General features: G+C 47.1%; 1 protein-coding gene across 2 annotated transcripts in view; it reads left to right on the top strand.

Moving 5' to 3' along the window:
* GABRG2 (gamma-aminobutyric acid type A receptor subunit gamma2) overlaps nt 1-27,214 on the top strand; it is a 384,270-nt gene that overhangs the window by 89,152 nt on the left and 267,904 nt on the right. For both annotated transcript variants that reach the window (XM_063447499.1, XM_063447500.1), the window contains exon 4: nt 14,239-14,459. In XM_063447499.1, the coding sequence (XP_063303569.1) occupies nt 14,239-14,459 (221 nt within the window). The remainder of the gene's footprint in view (nt 1-14,238; nt 14,460-27,214) is intronic.

A 27,214-nucleotide genomic window follows, 5' to 3' on the forward strand; every position in this document is an offset into this window, starting at 1 on the left:
CATGCTGCCAGCCAGGCCTCAAAATATACTTTACTAACTTCTGAACCCCTGGTCTGATTCATGCCATTTTCTTGATATGTTGTTCCCCTGAATGGATTGATTGTGAATATATAATTTTTATGTGAATGTGATGTATATTTTAGAAGTTATGAATATGGTGTAAAAACTGTACTTTTACTGTCTGTGATAATTATGTTAAACCATTGTGTAACATAATTATATCACAGACAGAGGGGAGGATTTTGTGTGTAATTGCTGGGAGTGTTTTCTGTAATGTACGTGTGTGATTGGTTGTTTTGTAACACCCTGTGGGTGGTCCTTTCTAAGGGGATCCTGCTTAAAATAATGTTCTTTTGTTGCCAATAAAACAGAATGACTTGACCCTCTAACTTGCAGCCTTGACTCATGTTTGTAGGGGACAGCTATAATCACTATAGGGTTTGCTATGCTCTTCATACTCCCTTAGCTACTGAGCTCTTGTAAGAGCTCTTGTTCCTGATCCTGCTTCGCTCTACAGAAACACAGTATGAACGGCTAAAGCGCTCTACCCTTAAATACTTACTGGAAAACCGGGGCCAAACAGCCAGCAACCGTAAGAAAAGGGATATTATAGCAGAACTGGTCGAAAGACCCTGCTTAATAGACAGGACACTCGAAAAGGCAAGTTTTGATCGGGCTGTTGCCATCAGATTGGCGCATTATGGACCTAACCCTACAGCAGAGATTATAGACAGGGTTATAGCAGCTGTGGATGCAAACCTGTCACATCTACAACAAAGAGGTGCCGCAGCAACCGAAGTGCCAATAGCAACAAATGATAAAAGAAAGGTTCATTTTGATGCATTTAAACAGTTCTTGGAAGCGGATAGAGAAATTGATGGGTACCTTGCCAACTTCGAACGGCAATGTGCCCTGCACCATTTTGTCTGGAAAAACTGTCCGGTTGGACAAGTGAAGCATTTCGGGACATCCCAGACTAGGACATTGCGGATTATGGACTGGTATAAGAAGCCCTGCTAGCCCGGTATGCTGTCAAACCAGATGTATACCGTAGGCGATTCCGTGACACTACCAAACAAGATGGAGATTCTTACAACGAGTGGGCATGCCGCTTACACCGTATGCCAGCCCACTGGGTCACTGGATGCCAGGCGTTATCCGGGGAAGAAGTGCTGCAGCTGTTCTTACTGGAGCACTTCTACGACAAGCTGACCACAGGGGTCAGAGAGTGGGTCCATGACCGGAAACCCCTCACCCTACCCGAAGCGGCTCAACTGGCAGATGAATACACAGATGCTCGCAAGCTAGATAAGCCAGTAGTCAAGCCAGCAGCCCTTGTGGATTCTCTACCACTGGCACCTCCTTCTACCACTCCACCACAACCCTATCGTGCACTACTGGCTGCCAATTACTCACAGCTGCCCAGGTTTAGCGCCAGGAGCTATTCCCAACCTATGCTGTGTTATGGATGTGATCAGGTTGGGCACCAAAAACAGGATTGCCCGTTAAACCCAGCCAGGCAGTCTCAGTCCTGGAGGAAGCCAGCGATCGGGGCGCCCTGCACATCAATACCTGCTGCCCACTGCGTTGAGATGATAGAACATTGGGGCATCCTACATGAGGCTAACCCAGTCCAAGCAGCTAACCGGGATAATCGTCAGCAACACAGGCAGACTGTCCGGGTCAATGGGAAGGTAGCCAATGGCTTGAGAGATACTGGCGCCACCATGACCCTACTACAAAATAACTTGATCCCAGAGAGTCAGCACACCGGAGAGACCGTAGCCGTGAGGGTAGCGGAAGGCACTGTATTTTGACTCCCCGTTGCCTGGGTACACCTGGATTGGGGGGTTGGTTAGGGACATGTGAATGTGGGGGTAATGAAAGACCTGCCAGCGGATGTATCATTGGGGAACGATTTGGCCCCACTTGTTTCAGCGTACGCTCCGATGGGCACTGCAGAAACTAACCCAGTGACTACCCGTGCCCAGACCCGTGCTGCCGGAACTGGCCCACCTGCTGCTGAGACCCAGCTAACACCTTCTACCCCGACATGTACTCTAGATCAGGCCCCCTTAGACTGGGATACCTGAGAGGCATTTGGGAGGGAAATCCGGGAGGATCCGTCCCTACAGAAAAATAGGGCCAAGGCTGACACCCAGGCGAGGGGAGTAGACGGGGAACTGTATGAGAGGTAAGGTACCTTCACACAAGCGACAGCTCATGATGCCCAAGAAATACCAGCTGGAGATTTAGCAAATTGGACATGATGTTCCCTTCGCAGGGCATCTAGGAATTCGCCGCACGGCTCATAGGATTACCCAGAATTTCTTCTGGCCCAGTTTTAATTGGGACGTGCAACAGTATTGCAGGACTTGTGACACATGTCAATGGGTAGAGAAGCAGGGGGACCACCCTAAAGCTAGACTTATGTCTATGCCCATTATCGGGGAGCCCTTCTACCGTGTAGCCATTGACATTGTGGGTCCTTTAGCTAGACCGAGTCCATCCGAGAAGAAGTACATTCTCACCGTGGTGGACTATGCCACACGTTACCCAGAGGAAGTAGCACTGTCTAATATTGAAGCAGAGACAGTAGCCGATGCCCTGGTTAACATTTTTACTAGAGTGGGGTTCCCTAAGGAGATCTTCTCTGACCAAGGAACCCAGTTTACCGCTGTACTCACCCAGCAGTTGTGGAAGGTGTGCCAGATTAAGCCCTTGCTGAGCTCCCCTTACCACCCCCAGACTAACGGTCTCTGTGAACGTTTTAATGGCACCCTAAAGCAAATGCTGAGGACCTTCACTGATGCTTGCAGAGACTGGGATAGATTCCTGCCTCACCTGTTGTTTGGAATCTACTGGGATCTCTCCCTTCGAGTTGCTCTATGGGAGAAGGGTCCGTGGACTCCTAGATCTCATTAGAGAACACTGGGAGGGAGAGACAGAACAGGAAGGGACCCCCATAGTGCCATATGTTCTGGAACTCAGGGACCGCATGGAGCAACTGTCTCTGATGGTAAGAGAGAACCTCCAGGGGGCCCAGGGGAGACAGAAGAGGTGGTACGATCGGGGTGCCCGACAGCGTACCTTCCAGGTTGGGCAGAAGGTCTTAGTGCTCAAACCTGTGAAGGCCTGTATAACGTATCAGCCCAGCTATGCAATACTACCTACACTATTGCCAGCTGTACAGATTAAATGATCCAGCGATCCTTTCATGTGAACATGCTGAAGGAGTATCAGGAGAGACAGGAGGATGTCGCTGCAGTGTGTACCCCTGCTGCAGACGACTCTGAGAGATTACCCCTCCCTGACTTATTAGAGAGCGACCCCCAGACTGACCTTACTAGTCTTGTACAGCTAGGGAACCAGTTGAGCCACATGGAGAAGGAACAGGCAAAGCGGCTTCTGTAAGAGAAAAAGGCGACTTTCTCCCAAGAACCGGGCTATACGACCCTAGCTGTACACAAAGTAGAGACCCCGGGACAAGCACCCCTCAGACAGCAACCCTACCATATCCCTGAAGCGGAAGGAGATACAGGAGATGATTAAGTTAGGAGTCATTGAGCACTCGGACAGCCCCTGGGCCTCACCTGTAGTCCTGGTGCCTAAGAAAGATGGAACCACCCGATTCTGCGTGGACTACAGGCAGCTCAATGAAGGGACCACCACATATGCCTACCCGATGCCCAGGGTGGCCGAAAAATGCCCTGGCTACCTTCCAATGTATGGTGGATAGGCTCCTCGATGGCTTCCAGGACTTGGCCTGTGCATACCTGGATGACATTGTGATCCACAGTGAATCTTAGGAAGAACACGTGGTTCATGTAGGGGTAGTGCTGGACAAGATTCGGAAGCCAGATAAGTGCCATGTAGGTATGGCTGAGGTGCAGTACCTGGGATGTGGGAACCAGCGACCAGAGCCGGCCAAGGTAGAGGCGGTAGCTAACTGGCCCACACCCCACACTAACACCCAGGTGCTGGCCTTCCTGGGGACTGCAGGTTACTACAGACGCTTTGTCCCTGACTACAGTACCATAGCAAAGCCCCTGACTGACCTGGCTAAGAAAAACCTACCTAGGCAGGTCCTGTGGTCTCCAGCTTGTGAAGCCGAGTTCCAGTCCCTCAAACAAGCCCTTGTTAATGCCCCTGTCTTGGCTGCCCCAGTACCTAACAAACGTTTTCTTGTCCACACAGATGCTTCCATGTTTGGATGGGGGCTGTGCTTAGCCAAGTCAGAGAGGATGTAGGAGAACACCCTGTCGCATACCTGAGCAGGAAGCTATTACCCCGCGAAGTGAGTTATGCGGCAGTGGAGAAGGAGTGTTTGGTCCTGGTTTGGGCACTGAAAAAACTAACCCCCTACCTATATGGACAGGAATTTTTATTAGTCACTGACCACAACCCATTGGTCTGGCTTAACCGGGTCGAGAAGACAATGGCAGGTTGCTGCGGTGGAGCTTAGCCCTGCAACTTTATAACTTTACTATCAGCTACACACCCGGTAAGCAAAATGGCAATGCCGATGGGTTGTCACAGCAAACAGATGACACTCCGGCTTCATAATTCCGGACATCCCCAAGTTGACCCGAAAAAGATCAAGCCGGGTCTGCCGGTGTGTCCCACAAGGAGGGAGTCATGTGACAGATCCCTCTGTCTTGGAATTACTGTTATTTTATGCTCCTTCGTCTGTTTGTTCATGCACTTCCCTGTCCGTACGGGCCCTAAGTTAATTCCCTGTTTCACTGAACTATTTGCCAAACGGCCGGCCACCCAGCGGGGAAGTGTGCTGCTTGTTAAATTTTTGGCCTCATTAAAATGTTGTGGTTAACCGCAGACACTTCCCCGTGGTCATTGTTCGTATGAACGAACACGAGGTATCAGCCATCTTGAACATCCGAACGCCCAACGGAACTATAAATGGCTACTATTTTCACACTAACACCGCTGAAAGCCGCTGACCTCCATTAATCTGTTTTCCCATTCATATGAACACCGTCCGTTCGGTACATTTTCTTATTAACAAAGCCACCCCAGATAGCCATCTTATGGAGCCCATTCGAATAACGAAAGACTGTTTGAAAGACTTTGGCCTCATGTTGATTGAACTGTGTGTATGGTATCTGAGCGCTATTCGGTAATATTGTGCGCTCAGATCCAGGCTATCTGGGGATTTGTTGAATGTGGGAATTTGGTTCGTGAGTTTTAAAGATATGTATTTTTATGCATTTTTATTAGCATGTACAAAATGGAGATTTTGCTCTATCCTTGGAGATAATTGAATTACTTCCCAATTATCTCCCGAATAGAGAGGAGGGTCCACCACACCTAAAAGGGAATGTTTATAGCCAAACTGTTCCCATTGGCTACTGTATTATCTTTGTCACAGTTTTCCACCAGGTTTTACATCAGGTCCCCTAGGGGAGTGTTCACCTGGTGGAAGACCTGCATAAATACCGGGCAGGTAGCCCACATTAAAATCAGATTTCCTGTCTCGTACTTGGGGGGATTATTCATATGGGTTTCCTGTTCGGCTATTTAGTGTATGGATTTTGTATGATTGCTGGTTCGGCTGATTGGAGTGTTGGTAGCTGCCTTTGTATTTGGGAAGGGAACATCTCAGATGGCGTTTAACCCCTTCTATACCCGGGGTGCCATTAAATCTACTACAGACAAAAATTACATAATTGATAAGTATGTAAAGCTTACATATTGCCAAAATTGATTTTTATGTTTCATTTGATTCCCCTGAAATTTTTTCCCCAGTATATAAAATAATCCAATTGGCATTGTAAATAGTGTTTTTAACACTGTAGGGTCAGGAATACATGTTTGTGTTCCTGACCCTATAGTGCGCCTTTAAAAATTGCAAGTAACAATATTAAACACCACCAAGACAACACTTACTGAATAAATCTTAAATTAAGCTCCTTGCACAAAAGTCAGATAAAGGAATGATTTACAAAGCCAGACATTTTATTCAATCTTTACATCACTTAAGAGAGATGGGAGAAAATGGGAGAGGTATTTACACCTTACTTTAACAAAACCAGATCTGGTCAAATCTTTTAATAAACATCTTCAGTTCATTGTCTCAACATTGGAACATTGGATTGGAAAAAAATATCCAACACATGATTCCTCTTGTTGGATGTGCAGCTTTTCTAAAGCAAATTATAACCACATATGATTGTTCATAGGGGGTATAAAGGTACAATAATTCTGGGAAAAAATTATAAACAATTAAAAAATAACAAAGACTACATTGAAGATTACTTATCTCAAACTAAATAGTCACTGATGATCAAAGGTGACAGAACACTAACTACTCATATACTTAATGTTTCCAAATTAGCCAGATATTGGAAAAAACCTTCCGCTCCAGACTGGGATGAAAAAGCTCAGTTTCTACACAAAAGCAAAATTGAACTTCATATATGTAACATGTTTATGATAAATTCAGCTAAATATAATATATATTGGATAAAAGACTCAAGAGTTTTAGTCAATCCTCTTGAAGTTGGTTGTTTTATGATATTGGAAAGAGTTCCCCTTGCTCCCATGGTTTTATGAGTTTATGTTGTAAGGCTTTTTTTAGTGTATTAGTACCTAAATTAGTACCTAAATGGAGAATTCTAATATTGGTAATTAACAAATTAGGGCCTAATATCTTATTATGTACCAATGTGTTAAAGTATGCCTTGATCTTTGTTTTGTCCTTTTGTACACAATTTAATTTAACAAAGAAAAATATATATGAAAAAGATAAAGTTGTTTTGGTGACTATAGTGTCTCTTTAATCATACTTTATTTAATGAAAACAAATTAAAGCTTCCCTCACCTCTTATATAACATCATATTTCAAGAAGACAATACACCTGATATTTCATCCTTAACACAGTGGAAGTTTTAATAATGAGTATTATGGGGAGAATAGACTCTCACCTTAAAAATCCATCAGGCCTGGGTAACATATTTGTTAAATGAGATTTCTGCCCTGGAGAAACCCGATAAGATTTAAAGACTCAGACTGTAAACAGTTGGTCCTGCGCCAAATGGAGCTAAAACATTTATTGGACATGAAGCTAAAGATTCCAAGCACAACAGTTTGTTTTTATTCTCAAGGCAACCAATGTGGCAAATTATTGGCTAAAGCACTATGTAAGAAATGATTACCCACCTTTAGGGGCTCTCTAATACTGTGCAAAGTATACTACCATGGCTTTTCAGCAATATTATAAATCTTACTATGTAATAGGAGACTTTGCTAACCCTACAGAAGAGTATTTATTATCTGCATAAACACATACACACTGCAATTTTGCCAAAGCAGCAACAGCAATTCTACCACAACTGCAAGTGACCACAGCACTTGACAAACCGTTTTCATTTGCGGGATTACTCCAAGCCATTGAGAGTTATTTCAAAATTTCAGGTCTTGATGGTTTTGCAGCCTTTTATTACAAAACCCTTTCCACACAATTAAGCACCTCAACTCTATATATTGCCATACTCAGACTCAATTTTCTCACTTATAAACCACCACATCTCTGATTTTATTTTTTCTTAAAAGGTGAGAGAGGAGATGCCATAGTTAAATAAGTAAATGTTTATTTCCTGAACCATAAACATACCTCAACACTAGACTGGAAGCAGTCTCGGCCTCTGTCACTTCTAGACTGGCTGAGCTCAATTGAACAGATTAGACAACTTGAGGAACATACATGATCCATAGATAATAGTTATCAAAAATATACATTTATTTGGGGACCTTGGACTATATACTCAAATTTAGGATGTGGATTGTAATAACCCTGTGGTGAGATCTAGGGAACAACCAATTGTCCTGTTTCAATTATTATATATAGTCTTCTGAATGATTTATTATATACTGTCTTTCTTTGTAAAATTAATAAAAATAATACATAGAAAAAATATATATAAAACCAGGATTATGTTAGATTCCACTGTTAACAAAGGTATGCCTTAGCAAAAGTAATTCCATCTTTCTCCCCACTTGTCGAATGCATTGAGCTTTAGTAAATGGAGCTGAACATATAAGAGTATATAGCTTGTGTTTCAAGGATAACTAAAAAGGTAATTATTTAAATTGTCATTTATTCGTACAATAATATGTAGAAGATAATCCTTTTAAAGATTATATTATATCCATTATATCGAGACTGTGTAATATTAGCCTATAATTAAAAATATCACATTTTCGGGGGGCGTGGCTTAGCGGTGAATGAGAGCGGTCGCCTGATCTCGGAGCTCTCCCGCCGACGGGTGCATCCAGCGTGAATAAACAGCATTCAAATACCGGCAAGGGTGATTAAAACGGAGACATACCTCCCCAGCACAATGTCCACCAAAGTCGCCAAGAAATTCAAACAGAAGACCCTTCAAATGCACGTGGCACCGTCGCCGAAGAGTGGGACGGACGGACAAAATGGCGCCGGCCGGCCTCGGTCCCCAGCCTCATGCACGGAAGTGGGTGAGTCTACACACACTATAGACAGCATGCAAGCCCCTGTCACAAACGCCTCATTGCATAACATGCTCTTAGATTAAAAAAATTCCTTCAAATCAGACTTGATGCAAATTGCTACAGATATCAGGGCTGACATCCAAGCTTTAGGTGAAAGAACAGCACATCTGGAAGAGAGGGCAGATGAAATCATAGATGCTCACAATGGCCTAACAGACGCACACACAGCCCTATTTGAGAGAGTGCAAAGCCTGGAAGCAAAGGTGGCAGACCACGAAGACAGGGACTGCCGCAACAATATTAGAATCCGGGGAATACCGGAATCAATCGGCTCCCAAGATCTGACCCAATATGTACGAGAAATATTTAAAGTGTACATCCCAGCATTGGCTGAAACTGATGCTGCTAGACCGAACTCATCGTCTCCCAAAACCTAAACACCTACCAACCACGGTGCCAAGAGACGTTATAACACGTGTACACTATTTCACGGTGAAAGATCGCATAATTCAAGCGTCTAGACGCCAAGGTCAGCTCCCAGGCCAATTTTCCCAAGTCAAGCTATTCATCGACCTTTCCACCGCGACCATGATAAAAAGGCGCTCGTTTACTCACATCACAGCGGCACTGAGAGCAGCGGATGTACAGTACAAGTGGGGCTTCCCGACCAAATTGCTGGTAAAGCGCAATGGTGTAGATAACCCGATTCTCGACCCTGAATCTGGCAAGCGACAACTGCTGGAGTGGAACATTCCTATACCAGATGTCCCCTTACCAACTATAGAGGGCAGATCTGCAATCAAACTCCACAACGACTGGAAGAAACAACATCGTTCCGCGAACACGCAAGGACAAACTTAATGAGACCAGAACCCCTACTCGAGCGCTGACTACACGGTGCTCATGAGGGACAGGTCGTATGCATAGACTATACTCACACAAATTCCCTTCTTTTGATGTATCTTGCCGGGCGACAAGCCTATTTGCACCCGTTGAGGGTGATACTAAGACCCTTAAGAATTACTATCATAATTGTTACTGTTAAAACCTTGCTGCCGATTCCAATACCCACCCCCAAAGTGGCTATCGAGTCGGAGCCACAAAAGGAACCGTTATTTTTGACACTGCACCACAGGGGAGCAGTGAACGGGATATTGTACATAGTTGAATATTGGATCAGTTATTATATTATTTTATCCTTTTTTTTTCTTTATATGACAGGCCCCACGGACAGTATGTCCCTTGTCCTCATCACCTCCTGGCACCACCATGTTAGTTCTACAATACCTACCAACATGGAAACTAATGTAGGGGGGGCGCTCACCCGCCTCCGAGAGACCACAAACTAGACCACTTACAAGATGGTACTTAAAATATGCTCCCTAAATGCTAAAGGGTTAAATTCCCCCACAAACGCCGCCTAGCCTTACGCGAGGCAAAATCGTTAGGTGCCCACGTAATGTTCTTCCAAGAAACGCACTTCAAGTGGGGCAACAGGCCGAAATTTAATTCCCCACAGTACCCCATAGATTATCATTCATGCTATTCCGCTAAAAAAAGAGGAGTATCCATCCAGCAGGGAAGTAGCCTTCTCCTTAATACGCAAAATAGGGGATAAAAAGGGCAGGTACCTCATATTGCAATGTTCCCTGAATAACAATGTCTATACCTTGATTAATGTATATGGGCCTAATGTTAACCAATGCGACTTTGCCGATGTACTGCTAGGATTGATGTCTGCACATACACTGGGGGAAGTGATCATTGGGGGTGACACAAACTTTTTATTAGACAGCGACCTAGACTCCTCAGGAGGTCTAAACCTGACCGCGCAAACACGAAAGAGCAGGTCCAAACTAACCACACTAATATGCAATAAACTAACATCACACAATCTCGTAGACCCATGGCGAGTTACCCATCCCACAGAGAGGGACTATACATGCCACACAGCAGCACATCACAGCTACTCGAGAATTGATAGATTTTTAATCTGCACTTCCTCCCTCACGAAAGTTGAACACACAGACATAGGCCTCATCACATGGTTGGACCATGCCCCTATCACGTTACAACTCAGAGAACAATTCCCCAACGCAGGAAGGGGTAGTTGGAGACTCAATGAACAACTGCTTTCAGACCCTGACATTGTTAACCAAATAACACAGGACCTGCAGTTTTACTTTAAGGAGAACAAAACTCCGGACTCCCCTCTACCCCAAATTTGGTTAGCACACAAAGCCTTCATAAGGGGGTGCTTCATTAAGCATGCCAGCTACGCCAAGAAGAAGCGATTAGAGACATACACGGCCATACTGTCCGAATTAGCCTCTATAACCCATGCTAACAAACACTCTCCCACAGCGGCCACCCATACTAAATTACTGCTCTTACAATCGCAGCTGCGAGATCTGGAACTAGCCAAAACGACATTCCTCACACGCAGGTTTTTTTTGCTGCAGGCAACAAAGCGGGAGCACGACTGGCCGCTCAATTGAAACAGAGAACTACTAACTCTAAGATTGCCTCCATCAAAAGTTCGAAGGGTACCACTATTTTAGACCCACAAGGGATAGTAGATGAATTTGCCCATTATTATGAAAAGCTATTTAATTTAAAAGATGACCCACAGACGGCCAGCCCCTCTAAAGCAGAGATCAACACCTTCCTATCAGGAGTCGGACGTCGGACTACTTTGTCTGATACAGACGCAGACCAGCTTAACAAACCCTTTACAATAGAGGTGATCACCATGGCGATCTCCACACTCCCACTACACAAGTCACCGGGACCTGATGGCCTCCCTAATAAATACTACCGTACCTTCCTCACCACCCTAACCCAACCTCTCCATGCACTGTTCAACCACTGCATGAAAGAAGGAGCAATGCCAGAAGAAGTTACATTAGCACATGTCTCCACACTCCCCAAACCGGGTAAAACTATTTTCAGGCCCATTTCACTACTCAACAGTGATGCCAAAATTTATGCGAAACTGTTCAGTGAAAGATTGGCACCACTGCTGCATAAACTAGTGCACAATGACCAGTCGGGATTTGTGAGAGGCCGACAAGGCTCTGATAATTCGAGGAAGGTGTTAAACATAGTGGCGGGGATGGAGAGAGAACGACTCGGAGGTCTTTTTCTGGCGCTGGACGCCGAAAAGGCCTTCGATAGACTAAACTGGCAATTATTTAACACAGGTGCTAAGCAAATATCGATTTCCTGAAGAGGTCATCAGAGGCATATTAGCACTGTACGCAAAACCCAGTGCTAGGGTCTCCCATGGAGGCTTCCTATCGCGAACTTTTCACATTACGAATGGGACGCGCCAGGGGTGCCCTCTGTCCCCCCTGTTATACATCCTCTCCCTAGAGCCCTTGGCTTGGAAAATAAGGCAACACCAGACCATAACCGGTGTCGCACTGGGGGACAAGGACTATTGTCTGGCGATGTTCACGGACGACATCTTTGTGGCACTTTCGAACCCGGAGTGGTCCCTACCTCCTCTGCTAACATTATTGACGGACTACGGCAAAGTCTCGTACTACCGCCTAAACACAGAAAAAACACAAGCCCTACCGATAAACTTGCCAGGACCAACCGTAGCGACCCTTAAAACCTCCTTTGAATTTGACTGGAGAACAACGTCCATAACATATCTAGGGGTTAAGATCGCCACTCCTATTAGTAACATAGTGAAACTTAATTACAAACCCCTCATACATCTGTGCACCACAGAGATACATAAATGGAAGAATGCAAAATTGTCCTGGTTAGGCCGAGTGAACGCATATAAGATGATGCTATTACCAAGGTTACTGTATATATTTCGCATGCTTACGATAGATATCCCATCCGCAATCTATAAATCCTTACAAGCCATATGCAACTCCTACATCTGGGGAGGGAAGAAACCCAGGCTGCCCCTAGGTCTCTTACAACAGACAACAAAGATGGGAGGTATAGGCCTACCCAACATTGGACTCTACTACAAAGCCTCCATTCTAGCAACGAGCATACACCTACACGCCCAACAGGGAGTAACACAGTGGGTAGATATGGAACAAGACCAACTTAGGCACACCTCCATACTTAATTACTTGTGGACGCCGAGCGCACTGAGAGGCCCTAAAAGGAACCTATATCCTACCACAACTGCAACGATCAGAGTGTGGGACGCCTTTATGTCTTCCCTTGGCTGGAAGAAACACTTTCACCCTGAAGCTCCCCTAACTGCACTTCATGCAGTGAATCCCACGATCCCACTAACCATATGGTCACGCTTAGGTATACACCATATCCAACAATTGTGTAAAGAACAAACAATCATGAGTTTCCCGGACATACAAATTAAGTGGAGGGTTCCGGAGCGAGATATCTTCCCCTACCTACAACTAAAAAACACAATAAACACACACGTCAAGGCCACGCCACCCACCATGCCTATAAACGCAGTCACAGCACGACTTATACACCACAGGTGCTGGACAGCCCCGATGAAACCTAAGGCTCTCTCACTTTGCTATAAGGCATGGCTTGAATTAGCACCACAAAAACCACTGACGTGCAAACAACACTGGGAATCGGAGGGAGGGACAACCATAACAGATGAAGGGTGGATACTGGCCCTAAATGGGATCAAAAAATGGACCAAGTGTTACTCACATATTGAAGCACATCGCAAACTACTTTATAGGTGGTATATGACTCCCGTTAGATTACACAGAATTTACCCAGACGTCTCACCCAAGTGTTGGAGATGTGGAGTGGAAGACGGAACCCTGCCACATATCTGGTGGCAATGTAAGGGGATACAACCTCTCTGGGGAGATGTTCAGAACCTACTGACTGATCTCGGGATTAGAGATTTCCCCATGAATGTAGTGACTTGCTTACTCCTGCTGTTCCCCAAAACAACACAACAAAACCACTTACAACTGATAACAATAGTTCTAATGGCTGCTAGAAATCTAATAGCATTAAATTGGAAAACAACTAGCTGCCCAGCCACTCAACAACTGACAGACAAAGTACAACAATTTTATGTATATGAGAGAATGTCCACAGACACCGCTAAAGCCTCAGAAAGGTTTAGAGACGTCTGGAAGGTCTGGGAGACATGGTATGAGAGACAGATACACAGGGGAGGAGGAGAGGGTTCAGGGAGAACTGGGAGGACATGAGAGCCCGTGGGCACATGAACAGTGACCTATATGGACACGACAGGAACGGAATACACGGATGATAATAAATCCGAACTACCGTGGTTTGCCTGTATATTTGTTTGTGTATATACCTTTGTTGAGTTAATTTAAGTTATTACCATAAACTTACCTGAAGGAAATACTGTAAACCTGCTATGTCAAAATGTTAACTAGTACATGGAAACAGCTGCTATTACAGTGCACCCTTAGAATACAATTGTTTATCTTGTAACCCACTGACTGACCTCTTGTTTGTATATTCTATGAAGCAACTATGTACTTGATTTATACTTTTGAAAAACCTTCAATAAAAAAAAATAAAAAAAAAATATATCACATTTTCAACATACAGTAAAAAGTTAGTTAGCCTATATTCGGAGTTGGTAGGAAAGAAATTAAATCTAATTAAAATGTGACTTTTATATATTTCCCCAAATTATGTTGCTGGACTTAATTCAGTCAAATTACCTATTGTTTTGCTTTTAAGTTTTTATTTTCTTCTTTTTTTTTGTTTCAATCTGCTACTTTTTTTTGTCATTATAGGAATATACTATTGACATATTTTTTGCTCAAACCTGGTATGACAGACGTCTCAAATTTAATAGCACCATAAAAGTACTTCGGCTAAATAGTAACATGGTTGGCAAGATCTGGATACCAGACACATTTTTTCGTAACTCCAAAAAAGCAGATGCACACTGGATAACAACACCTAATCGAATGCTGAGGATATGGAATGATGGTAGAGTTCTTTACACACTGAGGTAGGTGAAGGTGTTAAATATGGTTGCATTTGTTTTCTTTGTAAGATTTAGAGGTTTAGCTAAAAAAAACTGAATGTAATCAAATGCGGAATCTGAACTTTTAAAATGGCAGTTTTTGTTTCATGAAAGGTCTGATTTTAAGTTGTTCTAAAAATAAAATACTAATACCATCTTTGTAAAATAGTTTTGCTGCATCTTAGTCTAGTAAGCTGTAGTGATGTACCGAACTGTTCGCCGGCGAATAGTTCCCGGCGAACTTAGCGTGTTCGCGTTCGCCACGGTGGGCGAACATATGCGATGTTCGGTCCGCCCCCTATTAATTTACTAATACTAAGTAAAAATTACTTAGTATTAGTAAATTGTGCCCCTACTCGCAATACCGCGAGTAGGGGCATGTCTATTAAACAGTGAGCAGCCTGTGGCTGCTCACTGTTAAAAAAAAAAAAAACGGGGTGGGGGACCTAAAAATTACAATAAGAGGGGGACCTATTGTCCCCCCGGCCCCCACCCCTGAGCGGCGGGTGGGGGCCCTAAAATGAACAATAAGGGGGGACCTATTGTCCCCCCCGGCCCCCACCCCTGAGCGGCGTGTGGGGGCCCTACAAATAACAATTAGGGGGGGACCTATTGTCCCCCCCTGGCCCCCACCCCTGAGCGGCGGGTGGGGGCCCTAAAAATAACAATTAGGGGGGACCTATTGTCCCCCCCCGGCCCCCACCTCTGAGCGGTGGGTGGGGGCCCTAAAATTAACAATAAGGGGGGGACCTATTGTCCCCCCCGGCCCCCACCCCTGAGCAGCGGGTGGGGGCCCTATAAATAATTAGGGGGGGACCTATTGTCCCCCCCGGCCCCCACCCCTGAGCGGCGGGTGGGGGCCCTACAAATAACAATTAGGGGGGGACCTATTGTCCCCCCCCGGCCCCCACCCCTGAGCAGTGGGTGGGGGCCCTAAAAATAACAATTAGGGGGGACCTATTGTCCCCCCCCAGCCCCCACCCCTGAGCGGTGGGTGGGGGCCCTAAAATTAACAATAAGGGGGGGACCTATTGTCCCCCCCGGCCCCCACCCCTGAGCGGTGGGTGGGGGCCCTAAACTTAACAATAAGGGGGGGACCTATTGTCCCCCCCAGCCCCCACCCCTGAGCGGTGGGTGGGGGCCCTAAATACAAAGGGGGGTGCCCTTGTTAACCCTTCCCCAAACCCAAAAAAAAAGATCTACCTACCTCAAAAGAACTTTCCCACGCGTGTAAAATGACACAGAGCACTGTTATTGGATGGCTTGAAATCCATCCAATCACAGTGCTCTGTGTCATTTTACACAGCGTGGGAAAGATCAATTTTCCCACGCTGTGTAAAATGACACAGAGCACTGTGATTGGATGGATTTCAAGCCATCCAATCACAGTGCTCTGTGTCATTTTTCACAGCGTGTGAAAGATCAATTTTCCCACGCTGTGTAAAATGACACAGAGCACTGTGATTGGATGGATTTCAAGCCATCCAATAACAGTGCTCTGTGTAATTTTACACGCGTGGGAAGGTTCTTTGGAATTTTCCCACGCTGTGTAAAATGACAAAGAGCACTCTGATTGGCTTAAACCAGCCAATCAGAGTGTTCTTAGCCTAATTGCAGGGCGTGGCAAGGCTTTATAAGCCTTCCCCCGCCCTGCAGAGCTCAGTCTGGGCGGAGCCCTCCATGGGTGAAGATGGATTATTTTTTTGTGCGGTCGTTTTTTTTTTTGTTTTTTTTAATTGCGTCGGTTATTATGGTTTTTTTTTTGGCCTTTTTTGGGGCTGAAAAAATAAGATTGTAGAAGAAAGAAAACATCAAATGGTAAGTTGTTTTTATCTATTTTTTTTTTACAGGGTTTTAGTTAAAGGTCCCCCCCCTCATTATTTTTAGGGTGAGGGGGGTAGGTAGGTAGATCTTTTTTTTTGGGGGGGAAGGGTTAACAGGGGCACCCCCCCCTCCCTTTGTATTTAGGGCCCCCACCCACCGCTCAGGGGTGGGGGCCGGGGGGGACAATAGGTCCCCCCCTTATTGTTAATTTTAGGGCCCCCACCCATCGCTCAGGGGTGGGGGCCGGGGGGGGACAATAGGTCCCCCCCTTATTGTTAATTTTAGGGCCCCCACCCACCGCTCAGGGGTGGGGGCCGGGGGGGGGACAATAGGTCCCCCCCTTATTGTTAATTTTAGGGCCCCCACCCACCGCTCAGGGGTGGGGGCCGGGGGGGACAATAGGTCCCCCCCTTATTGTTATTTTTAGGGCCCCCACCCGCCGCACAGGGGTGGGGGCCGGAGAGGGGGAGGACAGTAGGTCCCCCCCTCATTATCTTTATGGCCCCCACCCGTCGCCCAGGGGTGGGGGCCGGGGGGGGGGACAGTAGCCCCCCCCCTCATTATCATTATGGCCCCCACCCGCCGCACAGGGGTGGGGGCCGGGGGCGGAGGACAGTAGGTCCCCCCCCTCATTATCATTATGGCCCCCACCCTAACCCAGGGGTGGAGTCCGGGGGGGGAAGGAGAGTAGGTCTCCTCCCCCCCCCCTTCAACCACTATTGTGGGTTTTAAAATTCGCCTGCCTATTGAAGGCTATGGCGGTTCGCACGGTTCGCCGGTTCGCGAACATTTGCGGACGTTCGCGTCCGCCGTTCGCGAACCGAAAATTCTATGTTCGCGACATCACTAGTAAGCTGTTTAAAATAATATTAAAATAAAAATAGAATTTAATTCATAAAGCAATCTGTACTCCATGTTGATTCAGTTTATGTGATCATTTGCACTTAATGTGCAGTGAACTGCAAGTCCTGTTGGAAATTGTCTATAGAAGATGTGACTTAGATTTAGTGTTCAATCTACTCTCATGCTGCTTAGGATCTTCATACCAATTTGCATACATCTGGGTTAAGAAAAAAAACATTCCACAAGATAAGGATGGAGAGAACCAGAGTGCAAGTGGTCTCTAATATTCAATCTGCTCCGTAAAAAAAAAAAAAAAAAATCATGAGGAGAAATGTAACTTTTTTCACATAGCATTAGGCTATAAGTTTAAAGTGATATTTATCTAATAAAGGCAATATTTTTAAATAAAGTTTATTCTTATTTCAGCAGATTGTATTTTTAATATTCATTAAGGATATGATTAAAGTAAATAATTAAAGTATACTGTCTGCAGAGACAGCACTACTAAAGAGCTGGCTTAAAGGCACACTATAGCCATCAATGTAACTTTACTAAAAGCAGTTTTTGTGTATAGAGCATGCCCTTGCAGCCTAGCTGCTCAATTATCTGTTTTTTTAAGGGGTTAAATGATTGTGTTTATGTTTATGCAGCCCTAGCTGCACCTCCCCTGGTTGTGAGTAATACAACCTGCATGAAAAAAAACATGGTTTAATTTTGAATCATATGTTACATAACTTTAGAGGTTTTTATCTCCTGTTCTTTAAATTGACCTTTAAAGGAACACTATAGTCACCTGAACAACTTCAGCTTAATGAGGTTGTTCATGTGAGAACTATAGCTCCCTGCAGCCTTTCTCATGTAAACACTGTATTTTCAGCCAATCCTATGGGGAAGCACTGTGATTGGATCAGGCTACCACTTCTGATGATGTCAGCAGACTGTTTTTGTTTTTTAGGCAAACATCATGCAGAGTTACAGCTTTTTGCTTGAATACAGTAAGATTTTTACTATATTTATGGAGGCATGATGGTGGTGTTAACACTATGGGGTCAGGAATACATGTTTGTGTTCCTGACCCTATAGTGTTCCTTTAATCATACACATGAGGCCCCTGTAGAATGTAGAAGGCTATTAACAGAGCAAGGTATAAGAAATTCTAAATTAAACAGAATTTGCAATAAATTTTGTTTAAACATTAGATCTCTCTTTACAGGAAGTGTTTAGGAAAGCTGTGTTAGTCATGTGTAGCGAGGTGTGAATATTTGACTCCTAAATGGCAGAGAATGGAGCTGTGAGATTGCAGGATCTATACACCAAAACCAACACTCTACTTAAGAATACAAAAAGTGTTCTCCCTACACAAAAACATATGATACCGCACTCTAATATATGGTACAATTATACTTGAGCAAATGCTTCAAAAAAATATTATTTTTATTCAATATATCGAGATGATATATCTCTCAAAAAACAATGTAATTCCTACAATAAATAATATACATCCCATTCCACCATAACCACCGTAGTTGTTGTAAATACACTAAACATAAAATAAATATACCCAAATACAATCCAACAATGTCAGTAATATAAGTGCTAATTGGCACTGTGTAGTAGAGAACCCTCTATACCAGTGATGGCGAACCTATGGCACGCGTGCCACAGGTGGCACGCTGGGCCCTCTCTGTGGGCACGCGTCCATAGGTTCACCATCAATGCAGAGTAGGCACCTGCCTGCCTGTTTTCGGCAGGTGCCTACACTGCTTCCGTGTCGGGAGGCAGGGGGAGGGATCTGTGAAGCAGCTCACCTGTACTCCCGCACGATGCTGTGAAGAGCTTTGCCGAGCGCTACCATGGCAACGCTCTACACAGCATTGCGCGGGAGGACAGGGGAGCTGCTTCACAGATCCTCCCCCTGCAGTGCTTACCACCACCGGACCACCAGGGATGGCTGTCCCCCCCCCTACTTCATTAAAGGTAAGAAGGAGGGAGGGGGGATACTGACACACAGCACCCCTACCCCCCCCACAATTACCCCTACCCCCTAGCAGTACCCTTACTCCCCCCCAGCAGTACCCCTACCACCTCCAGCATTACCCCTACCCCCCCCCAGCAGTACCCCTATCCCCCAGCAGTACCCCTACCACCCCCAGCAGTACCCCTACCACCCCCAGGAGTACCCCTACCTCCCCAGCAGTACCCTTACCCCCAGCAGTACCCCTACCCCCCACACACAGTACCCCTACCCCCCACTCACACAGTACCCCTACCCCCACAGCAGTACCCCTACCCCCCTGCAGTACCCCTACCCCCCAGCAGTATCCTTACCCCCCAGCAGTATACTTACCCCCCAGCAGTACCCTTACCCCCCACAGCACCCCTACCCCCCACAGCACCCTTACCCCCGCCTAGCAACCGTACCCCCCCACACAGCACAGCACCCCTCTCACACACAGCACCCCTCTCACACACACACACACAGCACCCCCCACACACACACACAGCACCCCCAACACACACACAACAACCCCCCACACACAGCACCCCCCACACACACACACACAGCACCCCCACACACTTACACAGCACCCCTCATACACTTACACAGCACCCCTCATACACACACACAGCACCCCTCACATACAACACCCACACACACACCCCCCCACACACACGCACCCCCCACACACACAAACCCCCCACACACATGCAATTGCCGTGTTGGCAGTTTAAGGAAAAAAAAGTTGGCATGTATTGCGGTTTGGGCACTCGGGCTCAAAAAGGTTCGCCATCACTGCTCTATAGTGATGTACCGAACTGTCCGCCGGCGAACAGTTCCCGGCAAACTTAGCATGTTCGCACTCGCCGCGGCGGGCGGACACATGCGCAGTTCGATCCGCCCCCTATTCGTCATCATTGGGCAAACTTTGACCCTGTGCCTCTCGGTCAGCAGAAACATTCCAGCCAATCAGCAGCACTCCCTCCCTTCCACACCCTCCAACCTCCCTCCAAGCATTCATTTTCGATTCATTCTGAAGCTGCATGCTTAGTGAGAGGAGGGAAAGTTTAGCTGCTGCTGATTAGATAGGGAAATTGATAGCTAGGCTAGGGTATTCAGTGTCCACTACAATCCTGAAGGACTCATCTGATCTCTGCTGTAAGGACAGCACCCCAAAAAGCCCTTTTTAGGGCTATAACATCAGGCTGCTTTTTTTTTTTTTTTTTTTCCTGTGTAATGTAATTGCAGGTGCCTGCCTGCCAGCTTATGTGTGAGGTTCACATTGGATACTGTGCCTACTTGCCCAGTGCCACCACTCATATCTGTTTTTACAATAGGTTAAGCTGTACATTTAAAAGAAATATTTTTTTTTCACTGTAATAGAAGAGCAGTTGCCTGCCTGCCTGCCAGCTTCTGTGTCAGGTTGGTTGCCTTGCCCATTTGCACAGTCAGTGCCACCACTCATATCTGTTTTAACAATAGGTTAAGCTTTACATTTAAAGGAAATAATTTTTTTTCACTGTAATAGAAGAGCAGTTGCCTGCCTGCCAGCTTCTGTGTCAGGTTGGATGCCTTGCCCATTTGCACAGTCAGTGCCACCACTCATATCTGTTTTAACAATAGGTTAAGCTTTACATTTAAAAGAAATAATTTTTTTTCACTGTAATAGAAGAGCAGTTGCCTGCCTGCCAGCTTCTGTGTCAGGTTGGATGCCTTGCCCATTTGCACAGTCAGTGCCACCACTCATATCTGTTTTTACAATAGGTTAAGCTTTACATTTAAAAGAAATAATTTTTTTTCACTGTAATAGAAGAGCAGGTGCCTGCCTGCCAGCTTCTGTGTGAGGTTCACATTGGATACTGTGCCTACTTGCCCAGTGCCACCACTCATATCTGTTTTTACAATAGGTTAAGCTTTACATTTAAAAGAAATAATTTTTTTTCACTGTAATAGAAGAGCAGTTGCCTGCCTGCCAGCTTCTGTGTCAGGTTGGATGCCTTGCCCATTTGCACAGTCAGTGCCACCACTCATATCTGTTTTAACAATAGGTTAAGCTTTACATTTAAAAGAAATAATTTTTTTTCACTGTAATAGAAGAGCAGTTGCCTGCCTGCCAGCTTCTGTGTCAGGTTGGATGCCTTGCCCATTTGCACAGTCAGTGCCACCACTCATATCTGTTTTAACAATAGGTTAAGCTTTACATTTAAAAGAAATAAATTTTTTTCACTGTAGAAGAGCAGTTGCCTGCCTGCCAGCTTCTGTGTCAGGTTGGATGCCTTGCCCATTTGCACAGTCAGTGCCACCACTCATATCTGTTTTAACAATAGGTTAAGCTTTACATTTAAAAGACATAATTTTTTTCACTGTAATAGAAGAGCAGTTGCCTGCCTGCCAGCTTCTGTGTCAGGTTGGATGCCTTGCCCATTTGCACAGTCAGTGCCACCACTCATATTTGTTTTAACAATAGGTTAAGCTTTACATTTAAAAGAAATAAAAAATTTTCACTGTAATAGAAGAGCAGGTGCCTGCCTGCCAGCTTCTGTGTCAGGTTGGATGCCTTGCCCATTTGCACAGTCAGTGCCACCACTCATATCTGTTTTAACAATAGGTTAAGCTTTACATTTAAAATAAATAATTTTTTTTCACTGTAATAGAAGAGCAGTTAGTTGTCTGCAAGCGTCTGGGTGTCAGGCCTACTTCAGCGCGTGCTCTGCAGACCTGTGCCAGCGTGCTTTGACAGTTGCCAATCATATCTGGTGTCTCTTTAGCGTGCTTTTACAAAGAAAAAAGGTTTCCAGTGTAAGATAATAGCAGCCAGTCAGTGTCCTTCAAGCGGCTCTGTCAGGCCTTCCTTCAGCGTGTGCCCTGCACAACCCTGCCAGCGTACTTTGACAGTTGCCACTCATATCTGGTGTCTCTATAGCGTGCTTTTACAAAGAAAAAAAGTTTCCAGTGTAAGCTAATAGCAGCCAGTCAGTGTCCTTCAAGCGGCTCTGTCAGGCCTTCCTTCAGCGTGTGCTCTGCAGACCTGTGCCAGCGTGCTTTGACAGTTGCTGTTACGGTATCACCTTCCGAGCTCCATGTACAGTCTTTAGTCACTTGTAATCCCGGTTCCCCCAATAACGAGACCAAGCTCCATTATGAGGGTAAAACATGAACTGAGGACTGGATCAGCCAGCCTGCCTTTTATTTGCATTTCACACACACAGGCCACACCCAAGGGGAGGCATAAAATAACCACTGGCATCGATGGTACATCCCACACATTCCCTCCCCTTGGTGTGACACATAATCCTATTATACATACAGTTTGAAATATACTTTTATACAACTTTCATAACTTCAAATCCATCCATCATATTCACATAAGAGGCACATATTCAGATTCAGCATACTTAAAACATAAACATTCTCAAAAATCACACCAATCCCTTCAGTGAATAAAAAGTTACTCGAAAGTCCGTTTATGACCGACCGCAGGTACCTTTTCGTGCCCAAAATAGTTCCCTGGATTCGGGCTGTGCGGTCGGTCACTTGCTGGCCTAAAAATGGCTAAGTCCCGTTCGAAGTGGGTCGGTACTTCGACTTTCGTTGAACTGTCGAAGTATCGTCGATAGTACGGGTCGGCGGGTTCGAAGTTAAGATGGCCGCCGCCACGTGGTCCTTTGTCCGATGTCGGCCACCTCGAGGACTTTGGTAGCTTTGGCGCTTCGTTAGTTTCCGCTGTATTTGAAATGTCATTTGTACAAAGTCACAACCCTCCGCATGATCTCTCAGGGACCATAAGTACTGGGCAAATCAGACGGACCCAACAGTCTTTAGTCCAGATGGATGGGTCTGTCACATGGCTCCCTCCTTGTGGAACACTCCGGCAGACCCGGCTTGACCCTGTGGCGGGTCAACTTGGGGATGACCGGACTTAGGGAGAATAGGGACGTCTATTTGCCGGGATAACCCATCCGCATTCCCATTCTGCTTACCGGGCCGGTAGCTGATAGTGAAATTATAAGGCTGCAATGCCAAACTCCACCTCAGCAGTCTGCCATTGTCCCCAGAGACCCGGTTAAGCCAGACAAGGGGGTTGTGGTCGGTTACGAGGGAAAATTCTTGTCCGTATAGGTAAGGGCTCAGTTTCTTCAGTGCCCAGACCAGGGCTAAACACTCTTTCTCTACTGCCGCATAACTCACTTCTCGAGGTAGTAACTTTCTGCTGAGATATGCGACAGGGTGCTCTCCTCCATCCTCCCCGACCTGGCTCAGCACAGCCCCCAGTCCATACATGGAAGCGTCTGTGTGGACAAGAAAACGTTTGTTAGGGACTGGGGCAGCCAGGACAGGGGCATTCACAAGAGCCTGCTTCAGGGCTTGAAACGCGGCTTCACAAGCTGGAGACCACAGGACCTGCCTAGGTAAGTTCTTTTTAGTCAGATCAGTCAGGGGCTTGGAAATCGTGCTGTAGTCGGGGACAAAACGTTGATAATACCCCGCTGTCCCTAGGAAGGCAAGCACTTGGGTCTTGGTGATAGGTGTGGGCCAGTTAGCGACCGCTTCCACCTTAGCAGGTTCGGGTCTCTGGCTCCCACAACCCACCCGGTGACCCAAGTACTGCACTTCTGCCATGCCTAAATGGCACTTGTCAGGTTTCAGAGTCAGGCCGGCGGCCCGAATCTTGTCCAGCACTACCCCTACGTGTACTAGGTGGTCTTCCCAAGACTCACTGTAGACCGCGATGTCGTCCAGGTATGCACAGGCAAATCCCTGGAAGCCATCTAGGAGCCTATCCACCATACGCTGGAAGGTAGCCGGAGCATTCTTCATCCCGAATGGCATAACCCTAAACTGGTATAGGCCAAACGGGGTGACGAATGCCGACTTGGGGATAGCATCCTCGGCCAGGGGGATCTGCCAGTACCCTTTACATAGGTCAATGGTGGTCAGATAGCGCCCCCTGGCAATGCGGTCTAATAACTCGTCTATCCGGGGCATCGGGTAGGCGTCAGTGGTAGTCCGCTCGTTGAGCCGCCTGTAATCCACACAGAACCGGGTGGTCCCATCTTTCTTGGGTACTAGGACTACGGGCGACGCCCACGGACTATCTGAGTGCTCAATAACCCCCAGCCGGGTCATCTCCTGTATCTCCTTCCGCATTCCTTCTCGGACTGCTTCCGGGATACGGTATGGGGGTTGTCGTAGGGGGTTCTGTCCGGGTGTCTCGACCTTGTGTATAGCTAGGTTGGTGTACCCGGGTTCTTGGGAGAACGTCGCCTGCTTCTCCCACAGAAGCTGTCTTGCCTGGGTTTTCTCGGCCGGGCTTAGTCGGTCACCTAGCTGTACGAGGCTAGTAAGGTCGGTCTGGGGACCCCTTTCTAACAGGTCAGGTAAAGGTAAGTTCTCTGGGTCGTCGGTAGCTGGGGCACAAACTGCTGCAACATCCTCGGGTCGTTCCTGATACTCCTTGAGCATGTTCACATGAAAGGATCGTTGTACCCTTTCATCTGAACAGCTGGCTATAAGATAGGTAGTATCACATACCTGAGCTAACACCTTGTACGGGCCCTGCCAAGATGCTTGCATCTTGTTTGCCTTCACAGGTTTGAGCACTAGAACCTTCTGCCCAACCTGGAAGACCCGCTGTCGAGCACCCCGATCGTACCATCGCTTCTGTCTCCCCTGGGCCGCCCGGAGATTTTCCCTTACCATCAGGGATAGTTTCTCCATGCGGTCCCGGAGTTCCAGAACATATGGCACTATGGGGGTCCCTTCTTGCTCCGTCTCCCCCTCCCAGTGTCCTCTAATGAGATCTAGGGGTCCACGAACCCTTCTCCCATAGAGTAACTCAAAGGGGGAGAACCCAGTCGATTCCTGGGGCACCTCTCTGTATGCAAATAGCAGATGAGGCAGGAATCGCTCCCAGTCTCTGCAAGTGTCAGTAAAGGTCCTCAGCATCTGTTTGAGGGTGCCATTAAATCGCTCGCAGAGACCGTTAGTCTGTGGGTGATATGGTGAACTAAGTAGCGGGTTGATGCCGCACACCTTCCACAGCTGCTGGGTGAGCACAGCGGTAAACTGGGTTCCCTGATCAGAGAGGATCTCCTGAGGGAACCCGACCCTAGTAAAGACTTTAACCAGGGCATCAGCAACCGTCTCTGCCTCTATATTAGACAGCGCTACTGCCTCTGGGTAACGGGTGGCGTAGTCTACCACAGTAAGAATATATTTCTTACCGGATGGACTAGCCCTGGCCAGTGGACCCACAATGTCAACGGCTATGCGGGAAAAGGGCTCTCCAATGATAGGCATCGGCTGTAGCCTAGCTTTTGGATGATCTCCTCGCTTACCTACCCGTTGACAAGTGTCGCACGTGCTACAATACATCCGCACATCTCGGTTAAAATTGGGCCAGAAAAAGTTTTGGGTGATTCTATGAGCTGTGCGGTTGGAACCTAGATGACCTGCCAACGGCACGTCATGCCCAATCCGCAGAATCTCCTGCCGATACTTTGCAGGTACTACTAGTTGTCGTTTCTGCGGAGGGGCATTCGGTTTCGGGGAAGGTTTCGGGATCCTGTACAGCCTATCCCCCACCCACTCGTAGTGTTCCCCACCTACTCCTTCTTCCCCAGCGTCGGCCCTGGCTCTGTACTTGGCTAACGTCGGGTCCTCCCTAGTTTCCTTCCCGTACATCTCTGGGGTATCCCAGCCTAACGGGGCCTGGTCTAAGGTACAAGTCGGGGTAGAGAGTCTTACCTGGGTCTCAGCAGCAGGTGGGCCGGCCTCAGCGGCACGGGTCTGGGCACGGGTCGTGACAGCGTCCACTGCAGCGGGGCCCATGGGAGCAAAGGCTGAAACAAGGGGAGCCAAGTCGTTGCCAAGGAGAACATCAGCGGGTAAATCCTTAATGACCCCCACATTCACGTGTCTAGCGCCCACTCCCCAATCCAAATGTACCCGGGCCACGGGTAGGCGAAATACTGCACCCCCGGCTACTCGTACTGCCACGGTATCCCCGGTATGTTGAGCTTCGGACACTAGGTGCTTTTGGAGCAAAGTCAGGGTTGCACCAGTGTCTTCCCACTGACTTCCCTTCCGTTGACCTTTACACTCTGTCGGTGGTGTTGTCGATTGTCCTGGTGGGCAGCCTGAACAGGGTCCGCCTCATGTAAGATGCCCCAGCATTCCTCTTCCTCTACACAGTGGGCTGCTGGAAGAGGTGCTCGGGGAGGGGCCCCCGTGGGTTTCCTCCAGGACTGGTTCCTGTTGGCACGGTTCATCGGGCACTCCTGTCGCCTGTGCCCTAGCTGATTGCACAGGTAGCACCGAAGGGGTTCAGAGTACTCTCGGGCGTTAAACCGGGGTGGACGTTGGTACTGGGCAGACGGAGGGGGTGCGGATGGTCTGTTCATGGGAGGCTGATAAGTGGCAGCGGCTGGTTGGTATTCCGCTCTGGCGGTGGCCTTGGTGATGGAATTGTCCAGTCTGCGAGCGTCGGTGTACTCATCGGCCAAGCGAGCCGCCTCGTGTAGAGTGGAAGGCTTACGGTCTCTTACCCACTCTCTGACCCCTGTTGGCAATTTGTCGAAGCAATGTTCCAATAAAAACATTTGCAGCACCTCTTCTCCTGACACCGCCTGGCACCCTGCCATCCAGTGGGCGGCTGTGCGATGTACCTTGCAGGCCCATTCAACGTATGAGTCCCCAGTTGTTTTTGCAGTGTCTCGGAACCTCCTCCGGTATGCCTAGGGTGTAACGGCATACCGGGCAAGTAAAGCTTCCCTGACGGTCACATAATCCCCGATCTCCTCATCCGGAATGGCCCGAAAAGCGTCGTTGGCCCGGCCGGATAACTTGCCGGACAGTATAGCAACCCAGTCTTCCGGGGGTACCTTGTGCAGGGCACATTGCCGCTCAAAATCCGCAAGGTACCCGTCAATCTCTCCTTCTGTCTCACTGAAGGCTTTGAAGGCCGCAAATGGCACTTTCTGTTTGTCCCCCGGGTTTGCTGTGACTGGGGCTGCTGCAGCACCGTTTTGGCGTAGCAGGCTGGCCTCCACAGCGGCTTGAACCTGGGTGATGA

The sequence above is a fragment of the Pelobates fuscus genome, chromosome 3, assembly GCF_036172605.1.
Source record: "Pelobates fuscus isolate aPelFus1 chromosome 3, aPelFus1.pri, whole genome shotgun sequence".
Lineage (NCBI taxonomy): Eukaryota > Metazoa > Chordata > Amphibia > Anura > Pelobatidae > Pelobates > Pelobates fuscus.